Genomic DNA, 15,922 nt, shown 5'->3' with positions numbered 1-15,922 from the left:
TTCACGTTTTCAGTCATCGTCATCACTATGAAGAATATGAAGGACTAAACAAGATTGTGTGATAATAATAATATGAACATTTCACTCTACAGAATACTAGATTAAGCCCGGCTTACAGAGGACTAATTTAACAGAAAATAAAAATAAAAACTAGTAACACTGTATTCTAAGAGGCATTTAATTACAGTGTACTTACTCATTAGGTACAGTGGAATAACTGATGTAATAACATGTAGGTACAACTGCAGTGCATCATATATTTTCTGTATCTACCAAACTGACGATAATTACCATAATGTACAATTAAGTGGTTTTATAATACTTTGCCAAAATGATGAATTCTTGCACGGAGGCAAAGGGCTGAACCAAGGCCCAAGACACCCTTGGTATGTAGTTGCACAAAAATACACAGTCACATTTAGTACAGCTTTACTTACATAAGTAAGCACAATGTAATTAAAGGCCCCTTAAAAGTGTTAAGTTACCTAGAAACTGAGCTTGTATAAAAAATAAAATATTATAACATAAAATATTATATTCCTGAAAAATATTATTATTTTTTAAATTTACATTTATATATCATATAAAAATGCTATGATCTATTAACTTTCAGCCTGAGTGATTAGATGATGTGGTTTGCCTGCAGTTTGAATTTGCAGGTGCTTCCCTCTAGTGGACAAAAGGACCAATTGCGACTAGAACTTTGAAACGTCAAAGCCCTGCTATCAGACCAGGTAACTACCGTCATCAGACTATTAGCACCACTACCATTAAATGCCACAACAAACACAACTATGCTACCACTACAGCGTTAACTCATGTCTCCATGGAACACCGTGTTCTTAGATATCATAGCAACCCATATACGTACAACAATTTAATGGAATGCTTTTTTAGTCAAAGGAGGACCTCAGGAAACATAAATTTGGCATTGTCCCAGCAAATGTGGATCCAATAAAAACAGATATTTACACAAAGAAGATGTGTTTGTCTTATACTCCCATCTCCTGACAATCCTCTGTTTGATTCGATTTTGATCCACATGCAATTCAAGTGGCGGTTTAAGGTGAAGGTTTTTTGTGATATGAATGAGGAAATGAGGATATGAAACTGGAAACATAAAAGTTATAGCAGCACAGGGAGGAACTGTGTGTGTGTGTGTGTGTGTGTGTGTGTGTGTGTGTGTGTGTGTGTGTGTGTGTGTGTGTGCGTGCGTGCGTGCGTGCGTGCGTGCGTGCGTGCGTGCGTGCGTGCGTGTATTGGTTGCAGGTTCCCAGCAAAGGGTGTTAATTCTCATATAGTTCTTACTTTTCTTTCCAGTGGTGTTGACCAGAGTATCCGACCACTTCCTCAATCCCAGCTATCAGGTGGTCAAGGACCTGTGGGAAACAGTGTGTATGTTTATGTCTGTCTGTGTATACTTCGAGCTGCCGTGACGATCCCAACATCTATATGGGGAGAGTGCCTTCGCTTGATGTCATTTGACTCCTCCAGCTACTGTACAAAGTCAGGTACGGTGTAAACTGCTCTGATCACCCATAAAGTACAGTCAACGAATCAGAGAACTGAAAGGAAGTCATGCAGAGGAGCTTGAGCACTTGTTTGCAATTTCAACCATGAGTGCAAATCAATATCACTCCGGCTGGTTGTTTCCTTGGGGCCATTAGTCTTGTGCCATCCCTCCAACCAGAGAGAAAACAAAAAGGTTTCCCTGTTGTTAAGCACCACAGAGCGACTTTTCGGGGGCTTTCTCGCATTCAATAGCCTGACAGCAAATGAGAAAGTTACTTCTGAAGTATGTTTTTGCAAGATATGGAATTCTAAAAAGTTCCTATTGGGGTACGCCAGAAATTGCATGGTGTCCACGGACTTTTGTCTCTGTGTTGAGGTTGCGACCAAAAATCTGCTTGTGAACATTATAATTAGGCCAAAACAAAATTTGGTCTGGAGAAGATAAACAAGGTTAATAGTTAAATGGAGAAGATAAACAAAGTTAAAGTCAATGGATCCGTGTAGCATTGTAGCATGCTACACGGATCCATTGACTTTCACTAGCTTAGCGACATGCTCCCTCTTTTAACTTGTCTTAAAGGCACACTAATAAATGGACTTTAAATGGACTAAAATAGTGCACATACATTCACATACATTATTTGCCATCATCTTTGTTAGTTAAAATGTGTCTGCACATCCTGTGACACAACAAAATTAGTGTTACACTATACATTAATGGTGTGTGGGACAACGGCAATACACATTTGAAATAAATGAAATAAAATGGCTCCGCGGGCCAAATTTGGCCCCCGGACCTGAGTTTGACATCCCTGCTTTAAAGCAAGACAACGGCTTACATGAAAAATAAGACACTTTACCAACTTTATAAACCCTTGCCAACGATTTTAACTGTATTAAGCCCCAAAATAGTGGCATACCCCTTTAACTTATCCATTATTGAGTTTTGTGGCATTGCTGTGAAGATTTTTTTTTTTTTTTGTCTAGCGCGTGGAAATAAGACGACCCCCCTTTTTAGAATACTATTTTTATAACAAAAAACACGTCTTATATTTGGACCAATACGGTATATATGAGTAGAAGTTTGGATTGGGGGCGGTGTGGCTAATCTCGGGCACAAGTAAGGAGGGTCTTTAAAGAAGAAATGAAACGAATATTAATTGTTGGAATTTTACAGTTTGTGCTGCATATTGCAAAAGTTCCAAGCTTTGTGATTAAAACAAGATATTGTGTGTGTAATAATTTATCCGGGAAGTCATGTTAAAACGTGCTCAAAATGAGCAATATTTTGTCCAGTAGTGCGAATTTATTGTCTTATGCGTGACGTCATAAGGTTGACACAGTCCAACTCCGAACCCACAAAGTTATAGTAGTCAATGGCGGCGTCTATGGCTAGTAAATCAAAGCACGGTGGAAAATATTGTGTTCGTGGTGGTCCAAATGGTACAAGTTGCAAGAAGTACAAGCTTCACTGAAGGCATCTCACTGCACAAGTTTCTTTAAGTCAAAATTACTGGAACTGTTGCTGACAAGGAGAAGGCAAAACAACGCAGGAGGCATCGGCTTTTGAAGAAAGAGACCTAGATCAATGTTGTGCTCCGGGCGTTTTCCACCCCTCCTGTTGTTTACCTTAAAAATCTGGAGACCGTGGACATGGTTGGAAATAGACTCCTAGACTACTACAAGCAGTGTCTATGGATAGCAGGTGTGCCGAAGGATATCTCTAGCTCGAGTGCGACGACGGGTGAGTCTGGCCGACAGCCACTTAGCAGGATAGCAGCATGCTAAAGATGCTATTCCTCTCTGCCATTGTAGCACTCTAGTAACGCGAGGACCCTTGTTAGACTAACAAGCAGGAAGCAGAAAAAAGGTTAGGCATCACTACTGTAGAGTGTATGTAGTGCTGTATGAGGAGCGTATGGGGTGTGGGGGTGTGGCGTGGTGACTCACCCTGCAGTGGATCTCCAAGCCCAGGGAGCACTCCTCACTCTTCTTGCTCACCTCCAGCAGCTCCACCAGAGGCTTAATGGTCATGCCCTGACACATACACACACACACACACATTCAAAGTACTATCATTGCAATATCTTCTGAACAGTCTGACAATAATATTCTGACCAATATGCGCAGACAGTTTGTACATAAACCCTAGTAAACGCATAACACACATGCATAACATCCACGCACAAGCTCGCACAGGCACGCAAGCACACACGCACGCACACACACACGCACTCAATTGGACAATCAGATTAGAAAGATGCACCTTCAACACACACCAACACTATCACTCACACAGGCTAGCAGATGTAATTACAAGCATACAAGTAGGGAATTGCATTACTGAGTGAGACACACCCTCTCCGACTTCCAAAACAAACTCACACACTATCTCTTTCACACAGACACATACACGCACACATGCAGTCCTGTGAAGACTGGCCAATACACAATCAGATTACATGACCTAATATGATTTGGAGATGCTGCATGAAGATACAGCGGTCTCTTCTCTATGAATACCGCCTCAGTCTAGCTGAGTTTTGTGGGCCGGAAAAAGGACAAATTGTAGTCCAGATGAAATGTCACTTGAACAAATATGACATGAAAGAAAGCGACTTTCCATCTGCTTAAGAGTTATATTTTTCAGTGTGCTTTAATCACTTCTAAAGAGAGCACTTCTAAAGAGAGCCAAAAAAACGTGTTGGTCAGAGGAGTTTAGTTATGGGCAACAACTTCAAGCTTCAAAAAGAAGCCCAGTAGTCAACAGCTCCTTTAACAAGACGACCTGGATGAATGACAATCTTCACAGTCAAGACACATATTGTGTTCTACGGAATCAGTGGAATTAGTTTTTTGCTGTTGCGGGACTACGGAAATCTCTAGTGTCCTCTTTTCTATGTGTGTACTAGACGCACTTCTCAGCCAGACTGTAGATAAGCCTTGATGTGCCCGTCGACGGTCCTATACTCTTTGCCAAAAACACTCTAAACAACATCGCTATGAGAATGCAGAGTCGTAACCGATTGAGACTTGATAATAACCATTTTGGTGACAAAAAGATTACAGTGGGTTAACAGGAGAGTGTCTCACCTGCACAAAGACAGTGAAGAGGACCTCTGTGATGGTGGTGGTGATGAGGAGCTTCTTCAGAGGGAAGTCATCCATGAGGAACACCAGTGAAAAGCAGATTGCTCCCCGCAGGCCACCGTAGGCTATGATGAACTGGTCCCTGAATGTTACGTGGTTGTGCCGCACCCTGTTGATGCAGGCCGTCAGGATCAGAACACCTGAAGGAGCAAGTAAATGGAGGAACGACACAAAGACACAAGATAAGTGTTTTCATTTTAGTGTGAAGTCATTTTCGTCTTAACATTTTAGTTTTGTTTAATGCAGTAGTATTTTTCTTAAATATTGTACAGGACATTTTGACTTTGTTTTGAAAAAGAATTAATAATAGGTATTACTATTTAGTATTTATGTTGTTATACTGTATTAAATATAATGTTGGACTACTAGAATGAGGACCAGAGTGGAAGTGAAACAATCACGGTGGCAACTTTTTTCCCTTCATGTAATGCAGTCAGAATGCGTGCAGCTGTCTACAGATTTCAAAACCCAGGAGAGTCCCTGAAACTTTTTTTCTATCTGCTTGGGTGAAAAATACTCTCCATTTCAGTCAGATGGTGTTTTTTCTATTTCTGAATGTAGCAAAGCCAGATGGACATGTTTTAAAGGCAGACTAGGCCATTCTCATGCTATAGAGCTGCTTCTATAAGCAGGCGCGTGTTTGAGAATCGACACCATCTCCTCATGCAGTCAATACAAACGAGAATTCAGTGTACATAAACGTCTGTTGGTTTTTAAGACAATCCGGCTTGTCACGACTCCCAAGAGTCTGCATGTAAGGAAGTCCACACAGTTTGCAAGTGTGTTTTTCCACCCACAGGCAGCAGGGGCAGTCGAGACAGTCTATATTCACCTCCTCTCTTATTACCTCCCTTCAAAACGAAATTCTCTTTTCTGATTGGCTGATGGGTTGACCATGTATTTCGTTGAACCGGTCAAGCGTCTAAGTTGAACGCACGTAGAATCTTCATTTGGAATGCCTACAGCAGGATTGTCAAACTAAAATTGACTGAGGGCCGAACTCAACAATTATTTTTTTTAAATGGACTAAAATTGTGCATGCATGCACTTCATACTCATAGTTAAATTTCACATACACTCTTTCCCATCATATTTGTCAGTTCAAATGTGTCTGCACATCCTGTGATACAGCAAATTTCATGTTCAAGTTGTGTTACGCTGTACATTAATGGTGTATGTGGGCCAACTGTAATGCACATTTGAAATGATCTCGCAGGCCGAATAAAATGGCTCAGCGGGCCAAATTTGCCCCCCGGGCCTGAGTTTGACATCCCTGGCCTACAGTATGTAAGGGATAACGTTGTAGGAATCATGTGTATGATGTTCCGAGAATTAAATAATCACACCGTCAGCCAACCGAAGATTCTATGTGTGTCCAACTTAAACGCATCTGACAGAGAAGTGTCTAACTTGCTAGATAGATTCTGGTGCAGTTGGCATTATTCCTACAAGTTTACAGACAGTAATGGATTTAAAATACCCTTCCCAAATGGGAGATAAGCCAGATAAAGGCCTTCGAGGCTTGTCTTGGCGAAGGTACAGTAACTCTGTCTCTGTGCTGCGAATGCCGAGTTCTCAGCCTCCGGCTCGGCATGAACTTCATCTAGCCGGTCACCTTGTCGGCCGTTATCTCTTACATATCTTACCTCACCTCACCTCATCGTGTCATATTGTATGACAATGTGACACATTAAATGCCAATGGCCTGTGACCGACTTACCCACGGCTCACCAGAGTAGGCAGAGGAAGAGGGTGCATGTGACGAAGGGCAAGTTTCACATGTGCTCGTCCTCCATGACTGTAATACAAAGTATTATAACACTAATGTAGCACTAGTGTGTACCTCACACGCAATGCAGCAGGTGAGGAAGAGGGGGAGTGTGCAAGTAATGGAAGGCAAGGCAAGTTCCACATAAGCCCGTCCTGCATGAGTGAAATAACGTCGCCTAGTTTGACATTAACTTTCCAAGACTCACCCATGGCACGCCACAGGAGGCAGAGGAGCAGGGTGCAGGTGACGAAGGGCCAGTTCCACATGTGCTCGTCCTGGATGGTGGAGACGCCCAGGAAGATGAAGATGAGCGTCTCGCTCACGCTGCTCCACATCTTCAGGAAGTACTTGATGGTGGTGTGCGACTTCTCCGAGATGTTGGCCTCCACGTACTGCTTCATGCTCACCGCACACGTCATGATACTGTGTATGCAGGCCAGAAAACAGAACACAGAATACAACTAAGAGACTGGAAACCCAGCTGCTTACTTCTGTGACGTGATGCTGAAGTTAAAATAAGAAAAAACTATTGACCTGTACCAAAGATTCATCAAGTGAAACCACAGCCAGGATTATATTTTGTTCTTTTAGTGTTTTGGAACTCTCAAACAACACTTTCTCATCATCTTGGAAAGTAAGTTACGCCATTTCAGATACCATTTAATTCCAGAGACCTTGACCCTCTGTGATCAGGTTTGAATCCTATCTTTTACCAGTGGGACATAGTTGTGTCCCTACATTCAAAGTTTAAGTCCCCTTGAGCAAGGCACCTAGCCGTAACTAATACCCTGTAATAGCCAAAAATTCCATTGGACAGAAGCGTCAGCTAAGTGTAATGTAAATGTAACCATCCTCGTTATTTTGCTGTGACATGTTAAACATCCACAATGAGGCCAAGGCAGCCATGGCCTTCGCCTCCACATCAAACTCACGCAAAGAAGCCGGAGATGTGCAGCATCTCGGAGGTGAGGTAGCAGAGGTAGCTGAAGAGGAAGACGAAGAGCGGGGCGATGACCTGGGCGCGGGCCGTGAAGCGCGTCACCAGCGCCGCCACCAGGCCGAAGAAGATGCCCACCAGCACCCCGCCCGTGCCCACCGCCAGCACCTCAAATGCCCCTAGCAGCACGTCAAAGCCCGTCAGCGTGGGCATGCGCAGGAACGACTCAAACAGCCGGTACAACACCTGCCACGAGAGACGAGAGGCAAGAGAGGAGGAGGAGGAGGAGAGTGAGGCATGGAGAGAGAGACAGGCCAGGTGTGAGCAGTCACACATATGAAATTAAATACTTAGTATTATAGAGTAAAATAGCTTTTTAGATTATGATGTGCTCTTGATCCAATGATTTGTTGGTTTCTTGGGATTGTTTCAAAAAGAGATTAACGTTTCGCTGACTAAGGTAGTCCGAATGACAATGTCTTTATTGTTTAGGACAAGTTCTACATAGGTATATTAAAAACAAAGCCTGCACAAAGTGGCATGAGGCTTTCTTCAAGGTAGTCAATATGTCCATAAGGGACATGTCCTAAATAATAGACATTTTAATTTGGACTACCTCAGTCAGAGAAACTTTTGTCTCATAATTGATAGTACAAATAATTTGAATTAAACCATTTTTTATTTAGCCATATATAGCCATGAAAAAGAATTCTAGGGGAGCAAATAACTGTAACTTTTCGAAAATGTAATACGTCCTCTCACCAAAGCAGTGGCGTCGTTGAGCAGCGACTCCCCAAACACCAGGATGTGCAGCTGCTCGTTGACGTGCATCTCCTCGAAGACGGACAGCACGGCCACGGGGTCCACGGCCGAGATCAGGCTGCCGAACTGCAGGCAGTGGAAGAGCGACAGCTCCTTCAGAGCCTCGCCCGGCACCACCAGACACAGGCCGTACAGCGAGAAGCCGATGCCCAGTGTGTTCCACAGCGTGCCGGGCATGGCGTACAGCATGATTGTGCCCAGGTTCTCGAAGAACACCCGGCCTGGCAGGAAGTAACCTGAATGAAAGAATGGGTGCGTGCATGAATAAATGAATGAATGAATGAATGAATGAATGAACGAATGAATGAATGAATGAATAAATGAATGAATGAATGAATGAATGAATGAACGAATGGGTTGATTTATTTCACACACTATTGCTTCAGATGTTAATAGGGCCCCAGTAGATCATAGAAAACTGTGAGATAAGTAAATGCTAGCAGATGAATAAACCTGCGTCGAGTATGATAGGCGGCAGCAGGAACAGGAAGAAGACGTCGGCACTCAGGGTCGGGGGCGGAGTGTTGCGCACGCCGTAGATAGCCCCTCCAACAAGGAGACCCACCATGATGAGTAGGCAGCTCTCGGGCATGATGGCAGGCAGGCGGCTCGACCAGTGAAATGCTGAGGAGAGAAGGACATTACCTTACAATTATATTTAGCAAACAATTTTATCCAAAGCAACTTTCAACAGTAGACAGTGACACATTCAACAACATACGGACTGATCCAGCGTGGCTGCTGGTTTCTCCAACCATTCTACACCATGTGCCATTTCCTGGCTGCAGACTTCTCCTACTACCACAACCTGCACTGCCTTCTTCGTCCATCCTCGGCGTCCTCGCGGCGTCCATGCCCGCGTCTTGCTTGTTGTCGTTGTTGACATGCCGAGCTAGGATGCCCCCCCTTTGCCGGCGTCTCCGCGGCTCCTTCGTCCATAGAACTTCACCGGCTTGTTCGGCTGGCTCCTTCAGCTGAGCTCGCCCCCCAAGACGGGAGGTTCTGGATTCTCGTATCCCGCCATGGCCTTTTCATCGCCGCCCCCATCGTGGGCTTCTATATTTCTCCACTAACGTGAACGCTCCATACCGTCATGATTTATGGACAAAAAAAGAACTTTCCATTGCCGTTGTGTTTTAGTCTCTGTATGTCTTTGAATGTCTGTTCATGTTTCTGTTTTATGTTATATGTTCTGTAAAGCGTCTTTGGGTATTTAGAAAAGCGCTATACAAATTGATGTATTATTATTATTATTATACAAAGAGATAATACATTACTATTATTATTTGTATTATTATTATTATTATTGTTATTATTGTTATTATTATTACTATATGTCCTCAATTGCTAATGGAATTGATACATTTAAGTTTCTATGTCTATTACCTTTATGATACTGAAACTGCGACAAACGGAATAACGTGGATCAGTAGAGATAGTAGAGACACACAGTACACAGTAAATGTTGTGGTGTTAATTCAACACTTACAGAGTTCATTTAAGTCCCAATGGACTCAAATGAACTCTCTAAGTGTTAAATGAGCACTGCAGAATTTACTGTGTAGAGATACGGAACTGCACTCACCTAATTTGGCCAAGGAGGCCAGCATGATCCACAGTGCGATCTCAAAGGGCACCTGCACGTGGCTATAGTCAACAGTGAACACCTGGAAGGTCTCGGGGTGCTTGTCGGAAGCGTGGACATTGCTGTCGCCCTCCTCGGAGGAGGAGAAGTTGGAGGGGGAGGGGGACGGCAGTGTCCCTGCTGGTCCTACTGCCAGGAAGGGAATGAGGAGGAGGAGCACAGAGGGGTGCCTGAGTCCCCGGAGCACCTTGGTGCTCCACATAGCATCCAGGGCGATGGGGTGGACACAGCAAAGCGCGAGAGCAGAGATAGAAAGAAAAAAAGAAAGAAATGACAGACACAGAGATAGAGACAGAGAGAGACGGACACGAAAAGAGGCAGAAACAGACAATGTGGGACAGAAAGACAAAGCAAAACTAAAAGGCTGGGGAGCAGAGGTTAAAGACACACACACATAATCACACACACACCAACACAGACGGAGATACACTGTGCTATTCAAGCTCAGCTTGACGTTTTCCACCCAGCTCTGTGGACAGCACGGACAGCGGAGTTTGGACAGGAGAGAGGCAAAGGGCTAGCGGCCTCCACAACATGCTCAGGAATCCCTGAGCTGGCAGAGAGGCTCTCCCGGCACTCTATTCATTGGCGCACACGACAACAAAGAGGCGCACGGTGCTCTGGGGAATAGAGGCAGGAGAATAGAGAGGTGTTAGTATGGCTAACCACGTCCATTGCCATGATAAAGACCTAGGCTACCTACTGTAGGCTATTTCATTGCATGGCCAAAGGGTGATAGGCTGAGATTTTCACGTGAGAAAAGCTACAGGAGCTAGCCTATTCAGTGAACAAAATTCTGAAATAGGGACAAACAATAAACTAATCATCAACAATTAAAAAAAAAAAGAAAGAAAGAAACATGACCCACATAAAGGCCTTATTGGGATGGGGGTAAAACATGCATTAGTTCATTGCTCTAAACTTAGTATTGTAACTTCAAGAGAGATTCGTCAATGAAACACTGGGCAACTAAAATCCTACACAATTTGTACAAAGTGTTAACCAATACAGACACTATAACATGCTAAATTCACTGAAAAGCATAGGCTAGTGCAGAACATACACATCAGATAATATCTGTTATCTCTGCAACTTACCCCATGGCGATGTTTGTCCTCTTCTCAAGACAAGACTAGGCCTATTAGCAAACCAGCGAGTAAAGCCACATACGGGTCCAGAAAAATAAACCGAGATAGTTCTGAAATACATAACAAATGCTACTGTTGTTGTGGTGAAACTTAAACCGTATTGTTCGTGAACTAGTGACACAAAAGTTATTCATTTAGCGCAATATTACTATATCCTAGCTAGCTAGCATTGACAGTAAAATGTATAGGCCATAACATGGCAACAACGGAGCAAAAGCAGTTGCATTTTCCAACCACTTCCAACCCTATTTTAATAAAATGTTACACTTTATGAATTCATGACAATTAGACAAAACATATGTGTAAATTAAAAAAAACGATCAACATAAAATGACAACCTTGTCCCCCCTACTGCTTTAGCTTACCGCGGTGTTGTCAAAAGTGCACTGCCGTCTGCCCGTGTGTGTGGATCGCCAAAGTTGGTCCAATCCAACGTCGCAGAAGGATGTTGTGCTCGCATGGCCGTTTGATTTTACATGTCCCTCAGAACGCGCTGGTGTTTATTATATAGAAAACCTTTTAACACACGTATTTTGTGGAAGAGGACTAAAAACTTTAACCCCACTTTTTGAAGGTTTACACAACTAAAATACACAATTCTTGTTACCACGGTTGTTGTGGCACGCAAATAACTACATCTCCCAAGAGTCTTAGCGTTATGAGGGAGATGTTAAATGGACGCGCGCCCCTTGTTGGAATAAAATGCTACCGAAATGTTAGAGAGCTTAGGCCTACAGAAGACAAGTTCATCATAATTTGAGATTTCCATCGCCTGCATCATGGTATTTGTTTTTTGGTATTTGGTCTGCCTACCTGTGACAAATGTAGGCCTAACTAATCTGGACTAATGTGTAACTACCATGAAATAGGCTATAGGCTATTTCATCTTATCCTCTTAATTTATACAAAATGTGATCTACAATTGATATGACGGTGTGTAAAAACTCCGAAGAATTGACCTTAATAGATTGACCTTTTTAATGTAGCATAAACATATAAAAATAAGTTCAACTCAATTTCTCAATTTTGTTGACATTTTATTATCAACAACACTTAAGCAAACACACTGTCAATTGTGAAAAAAGTCATTAACAAACTTTTGTAACATTTGAAACACGTTTTTCATGTCAAAGTTGACCAACTACCAACAAAGTTTCTGTTGCATGCAACCTAACTGAAAGTGCACATGGGGGCAGAAATGAGGAACAAGATGAAATGATTGTTGTAACAGAAAGAAAGGGGTAATTCCAGCTTTTGCCATCTGTCTTTGCAATTTAACCTGAGGAGGTTAAACATACAGTAGGCCTATGTGACTCTCACATGGGTCTCTTTTCCTCAGGCTGTGAGATCCGCAGGTCCGGAGAGCTGAAATGTGAGCTGAGCGCCCAACTCTCTCCTGCCTGGTTGTGCATGTAGCCCAGCACCATGCTCCGAGCCTCCTCCACCTCCAGCCCCTGCTCCAACGCCACCTGGTGGCTCAGCCGCTGAACTACATACGCCGGAGGCATCAGTGGAGCCAGGAGGCTCAGCCTGGGAGATGTTCCCGGCAGCCCAAGTCTCTCCTGGAGGTAGCAAGTGTACAAGTCCGTCAGCTTGCTCTCCAGGTAGCCGTTCAGCATGGAGTTGGTCAACGGCTCTCCATCCGGGAGGGTGATGCTGCTGTCCATCACCAGGTAACCGTTGTCAGGGGCAACCACCTCCATCCCTTGCTCCGTTAGCTCCAGCGGGGGAGTTGCCGAGGCACCGTTGTTAGTCTCACCGTAAGCATCTTGCTCGCTCCTGTTTTCCCGCCTCGGGGCCAGACTGGATGAGAACTGAGTGTAGAGGTCAGATAGCTGTGGCGGTACCTGAGGGGTAGGTATGGGGCACAGCACAGGGCTGGAGATGGGGGTCAAAGGTGATGGGATGTTTGAAGCCTCATCTTCACCATGGACATGACTTGGCACTGAATCCTCCTCCTCTACTTCGTCTTTTACTTCCAGAGCTTTACAGAGAAACAAGAAATAAGACGTGCAAATTCTTCAAATCACAAAACAATCTTCATACTATTCACATTCAGATTTAAATCAGGTATTAAATCAATATCAAGCCAATTTTTTAAAAAACCTCATTGACTGAGTTACTAACATCCTTTGCTCTCTCTGTTCTGTGCGTGCGGGCATTGGTGTGTGTGTGTGTGTGTGTGTGTGTGTGTGTGTGTGTGTGTGTGTGTGTGTGTGTGTGTGTGTGTGTGTGTGTGTGTGTGTGTGTGTGACAACCTTCATAGGCCTTTCACACTAAAACATGTGCTAACTCGTGTATATAGGCTATCGGTAGTGTTCTGAGAAACAGCGGAGACGAGTCAATATTTTCAACCAAGGAAATTAACCCCATAGCGCAGCACCTATGTTATAACCTTACTGTCACCAAAATTGTAATGTTTATGTCTTAATCTGTTACTCAAGGCTCTCTGCACTGTCATAGCAATGTTGTTATGATGTAGTTGAGTATTTTCAGCAAATAGTGAATAGGCCCGCCGGCGACCCCATCTGCAGTAAGAGGCTACTGTACATACTGTGTTCAGTATATTCATGTCACCTCTAAGCATGGAAAATAAAAATGAATTACACATTTATGAATCCCGTTTTGCCTTTTACCTCTTTGTGCTTGTGCAGCATCCTTACGTTGTCCCTCTGTTTGTCCACAGAAGGCAGAAGACCTGTTTGGATGTGCATCCTCTCTGTTGGCTGTGGTGTCTTTGTAAGACAGCAATGTCAAGAACCCCTCCGCTAGCATTTGCACTCTCAATCCAACAAAGTGACGTCGTGAAAGGTGAGATGGTCTAAACTGTGTTAGACAAGATGTGCTTTACAGAAAAATATTTTCACTGTGATGTTGCAGCATTGGCATGGCTCTACACCACATTTTGCAGTCATGTATCCACATTTGCAAACCTTTTTTAGCCCATTGATGCTGGATGTTGTATTGCACAACATTGGCCCTTGTGCCTGGAGCTGCATAACGCAGCATTCAGGCTCATGAGATTTTTGACAATTTTATTACAAAACCTGGTATGTTAAAGATGGATGAATACATTCTAATGCAAGATGAGGGTCTTAGCATTTCAATGCAACTTATTGCATGTTTCTATGTGCTTCAGAGGCTGAGATATTTAGGTTTTTATAGGCTAAGGGCAACTTAAAAAGGGCTTTCAGCAGCCTTTTTCGCAGGGGCTTTACGCATCAATGGGTTAATTTGGGTGAGAATGCTGTCAATATAGTAGGCTAATTACAGTCACAAATAGTCTTAACTTCTTCAGAAATTAACAATCTTGACTAACCAGGATAAAATCTTACCTTTTGTCAGTAAGCCTGTGAAAGGTACCAAGATGAATATCACATCGTGGTGGTCTGCTCCAAGTTGACTTTATTCTTCCTTGATGGCTGCCTTCACAGAGTGTAGGAGGAAAGGGAACTCAACATCAGAATCAATCTCCTTTCCTCATTCTGAAAACGGGAAGTGTGCACAGTCAAACCTGAGAGGCCTTTCAGCTTAAACGAAAGTTCTTCATCTGTGGTGGTACTTTTAACCCTTAGTATTGCATGGTTGGCCTTTGGGAAAAGATTAAGGACTGAAATGGTAATGGTAATGGAGAAGCAGAAATCTGGCCAATGACCTACAAACGTATTACTGTATATGGTTAGAAATGAGCTGGTTGCATAGCTGACTTTTGATGTGCTTGTGAAGCTGCAGTTAAATCAAAACATGTTGAACTTATCTTGTCAGTCTTCATATCTGAAGCTAACTGAACGATGAAAAGTGACTGAAAGGGTTACATTTACACACTGCTGTCCATTGGTAATGAGAGCCCTCTTGTGAATATGGTGATATTCACCAGTTAAAAACATGCATGTACCTAGTTGCTTATACACATTTTTGAATGTTGTTTGAAACTTCTTTTAAAAGTGTTTTCTGTTGTCATTATGTATTCTTTGTAATGCTGTTTTTACTTGCTTGCTCATTTTACCTCAGTCTGTGTGTAGAGATTGTTTGCAGGTGGGGTAGCTGATTGTTCAATTGATTGTGGCCACACCCACACCTGCCTAGTTCAAAGCTCTGTGCTGAAAAACAGAAGAGAGACAGGATGCGAGCAAGCAAGCAGGAATGCTGATTTAAGTTGTGATGTGTTAAACATCCAAACATGAAACATCCAAATGTCAGTTTTTACCTTCCCATCTTTTAAAATGCACAACCAAGAAGCAATGGCTATTTTACACCTCTCCGACACTGTTTAGTTCAAACTGTTTATTTCTATGATAACAGGCTTACTTCGACAAGAATGATGACATGACAGAGAGCTGTTGCCCCTGGTGTTTTTGGATCTACCAGTGTGATGAAACAGTTTATTATGTTCACTGGTTAGGGAGCTTATAGCCTGATGGTTGGATTTCGGACACTACCAGGAAATATTAACCAGTTCCACCCTCCTGTGTCTGACCATGGACCCACCCGCACCCCCGCACTGCTTCCTTTGGGGTGACTGTTGAGCTGGTGGGTGAGGCTTAGATGCAGGGCTGGACTAATCTGGCATACAGGGCATTTTCCCGGTGGGCCGACAGTCCCAGGGGCCGACACTGTTGTGTTTTCCTACCTTTGTTTTTTTTTTCTTTCTGTGGGCCTGGCACACAGATTAGAGGGGCGGAGAGAGGCGGCCCAGTGGTCCATCTTCAATATAGCCAGTGGGCCGAGTCAGGATATAGTTCAAAATCGGGTTGTGCGTGTGTGTGAGGTGCCCAAATGCCCGGTTGATTTTATCGTCCCAGTCCAGTCCTGCTTAGATGCAAATTCGTTATGTGCACTGTGTGCTATGGTGTATGTGTAACAATGACAACTGGGACTTTTCCAGTGGGACAAGTGAAGAATGTAAACAATACAAAACAGGAGACGTGCCACACATA

At 43.3% G+C, this 15,922-nt stretch overlaps 2 protein-coding genes across 3 annotated transcripts in view; both read right to left on the bottom strand.

The window, feature by feature from the left end:
• Nucleotides 1-11,410, bottom strand: part of LOC134439580 (sodium/hydrogen exchanger 2-like) — a 16,082-nt gene extending 4,672 nt beyond the window's left edge. For both annotated transcript variants that reach the window (XM_063189481.1, XM_063189482.1), the window contains exons 1-10: nt 11,351-11,410; nt 10,935-11,035; nt 9,778-10,457; nt 8,646-8,816; nt 8,133-8,428; nt 7,366-7,616; nt 6,639-6,856; nt 4,606-4,802; nt 3,463-3,549; nt 1,309-1,379 (exon numbers count right to left, since the gene is read on the bottom strand). In XM_063189481.1, coding sequence (XP_063045551.1) covers nt 1,309-1,379; nt 3,463-3,549; nt 4,606-4,802; nt 6,639-6,856; nt 7,366-7,616; nt 8,133-8,428; nt 8,646-8,816; nt 9,778-10,039 — 1,553 coding nt within the window. In that variant the 5' untranslated portion in view covers nt 10,040-10,457; nt 10,935-11,035; nt 11,351-11,410. The remainder of the gene's footprint in view (nt 1-1,308; nt 1,380-3,462; nt 3,550-4,605; nt 4,803-6,638; nt 6,857-7,365; nt 7,617-8,132; nt 8,429-8,645; nt 8,817-9,777; nt 10,458-10,934; nt 11,036-11,350) is intronic.
• Nucleotides 11,411-12,073: 663 nt separating this feature from the next.
• Nucleotides 12,074-14,528, bottom strand: LOC134439864 (uncharacterized). Its single transcript, XM_063189768.1, has 3 exons — nt 14,321-14,528; nt 13,622-13,811; nt 12,074-12,969 (listed from the first exon to the last, which is right to left on the bottom strand). Exons 2-3 carry the CDS (start codon nt 13,758-13,760, stop codon nt 12,302-12,304), a joined length of 807 nt encoding a protein of 268 aa, XP_063045838.1. The 5' UTR covers nt 13,761-13,811; nt 14,321-14,528; the 3' UTR covers nt 12,074-12,301.
• Between the last annotated feature and the right edge of the window lie 1,394 nt (nt 14,529-15,922).

Source organism: Engraulis encrasicolus, chromosome 23, assembly GCF_034702125.1.
Source record: "Engraulis encrasicolus isolate BLACKSEA-1 chromosome 23, IST_EnEncr_1.0, whole genome shotgun sequence".
Classification (NCBI taxonomy): Eukaryota; Metazoa; Chordata; class Actinopteri; order Clupeiformes; family Engraulidae; genus Engraulis; species Engraulis encrasicolus.
This window is presented reverse-complemented; position numbering and strand designations above follow the sequence as displayed.

Bases quoted from the DNA above. Each gene is read 5' to 3' on its own strand.
- LOC134439864 (XM_063189768.1), bottom strand. From the start codon at position 13,760: ATGCTAGCGGAGGGGTTCTTGACATTGCTGTCTTACAAAGACACCACA. The intron at 12,970-13,621 runs GTAAAAGGCAAA...TTCTCTGTAAAG, and splicing joins TGCTGCACAAGCACAAAGAG to CTCTGGAAGTAAAAGACGAA.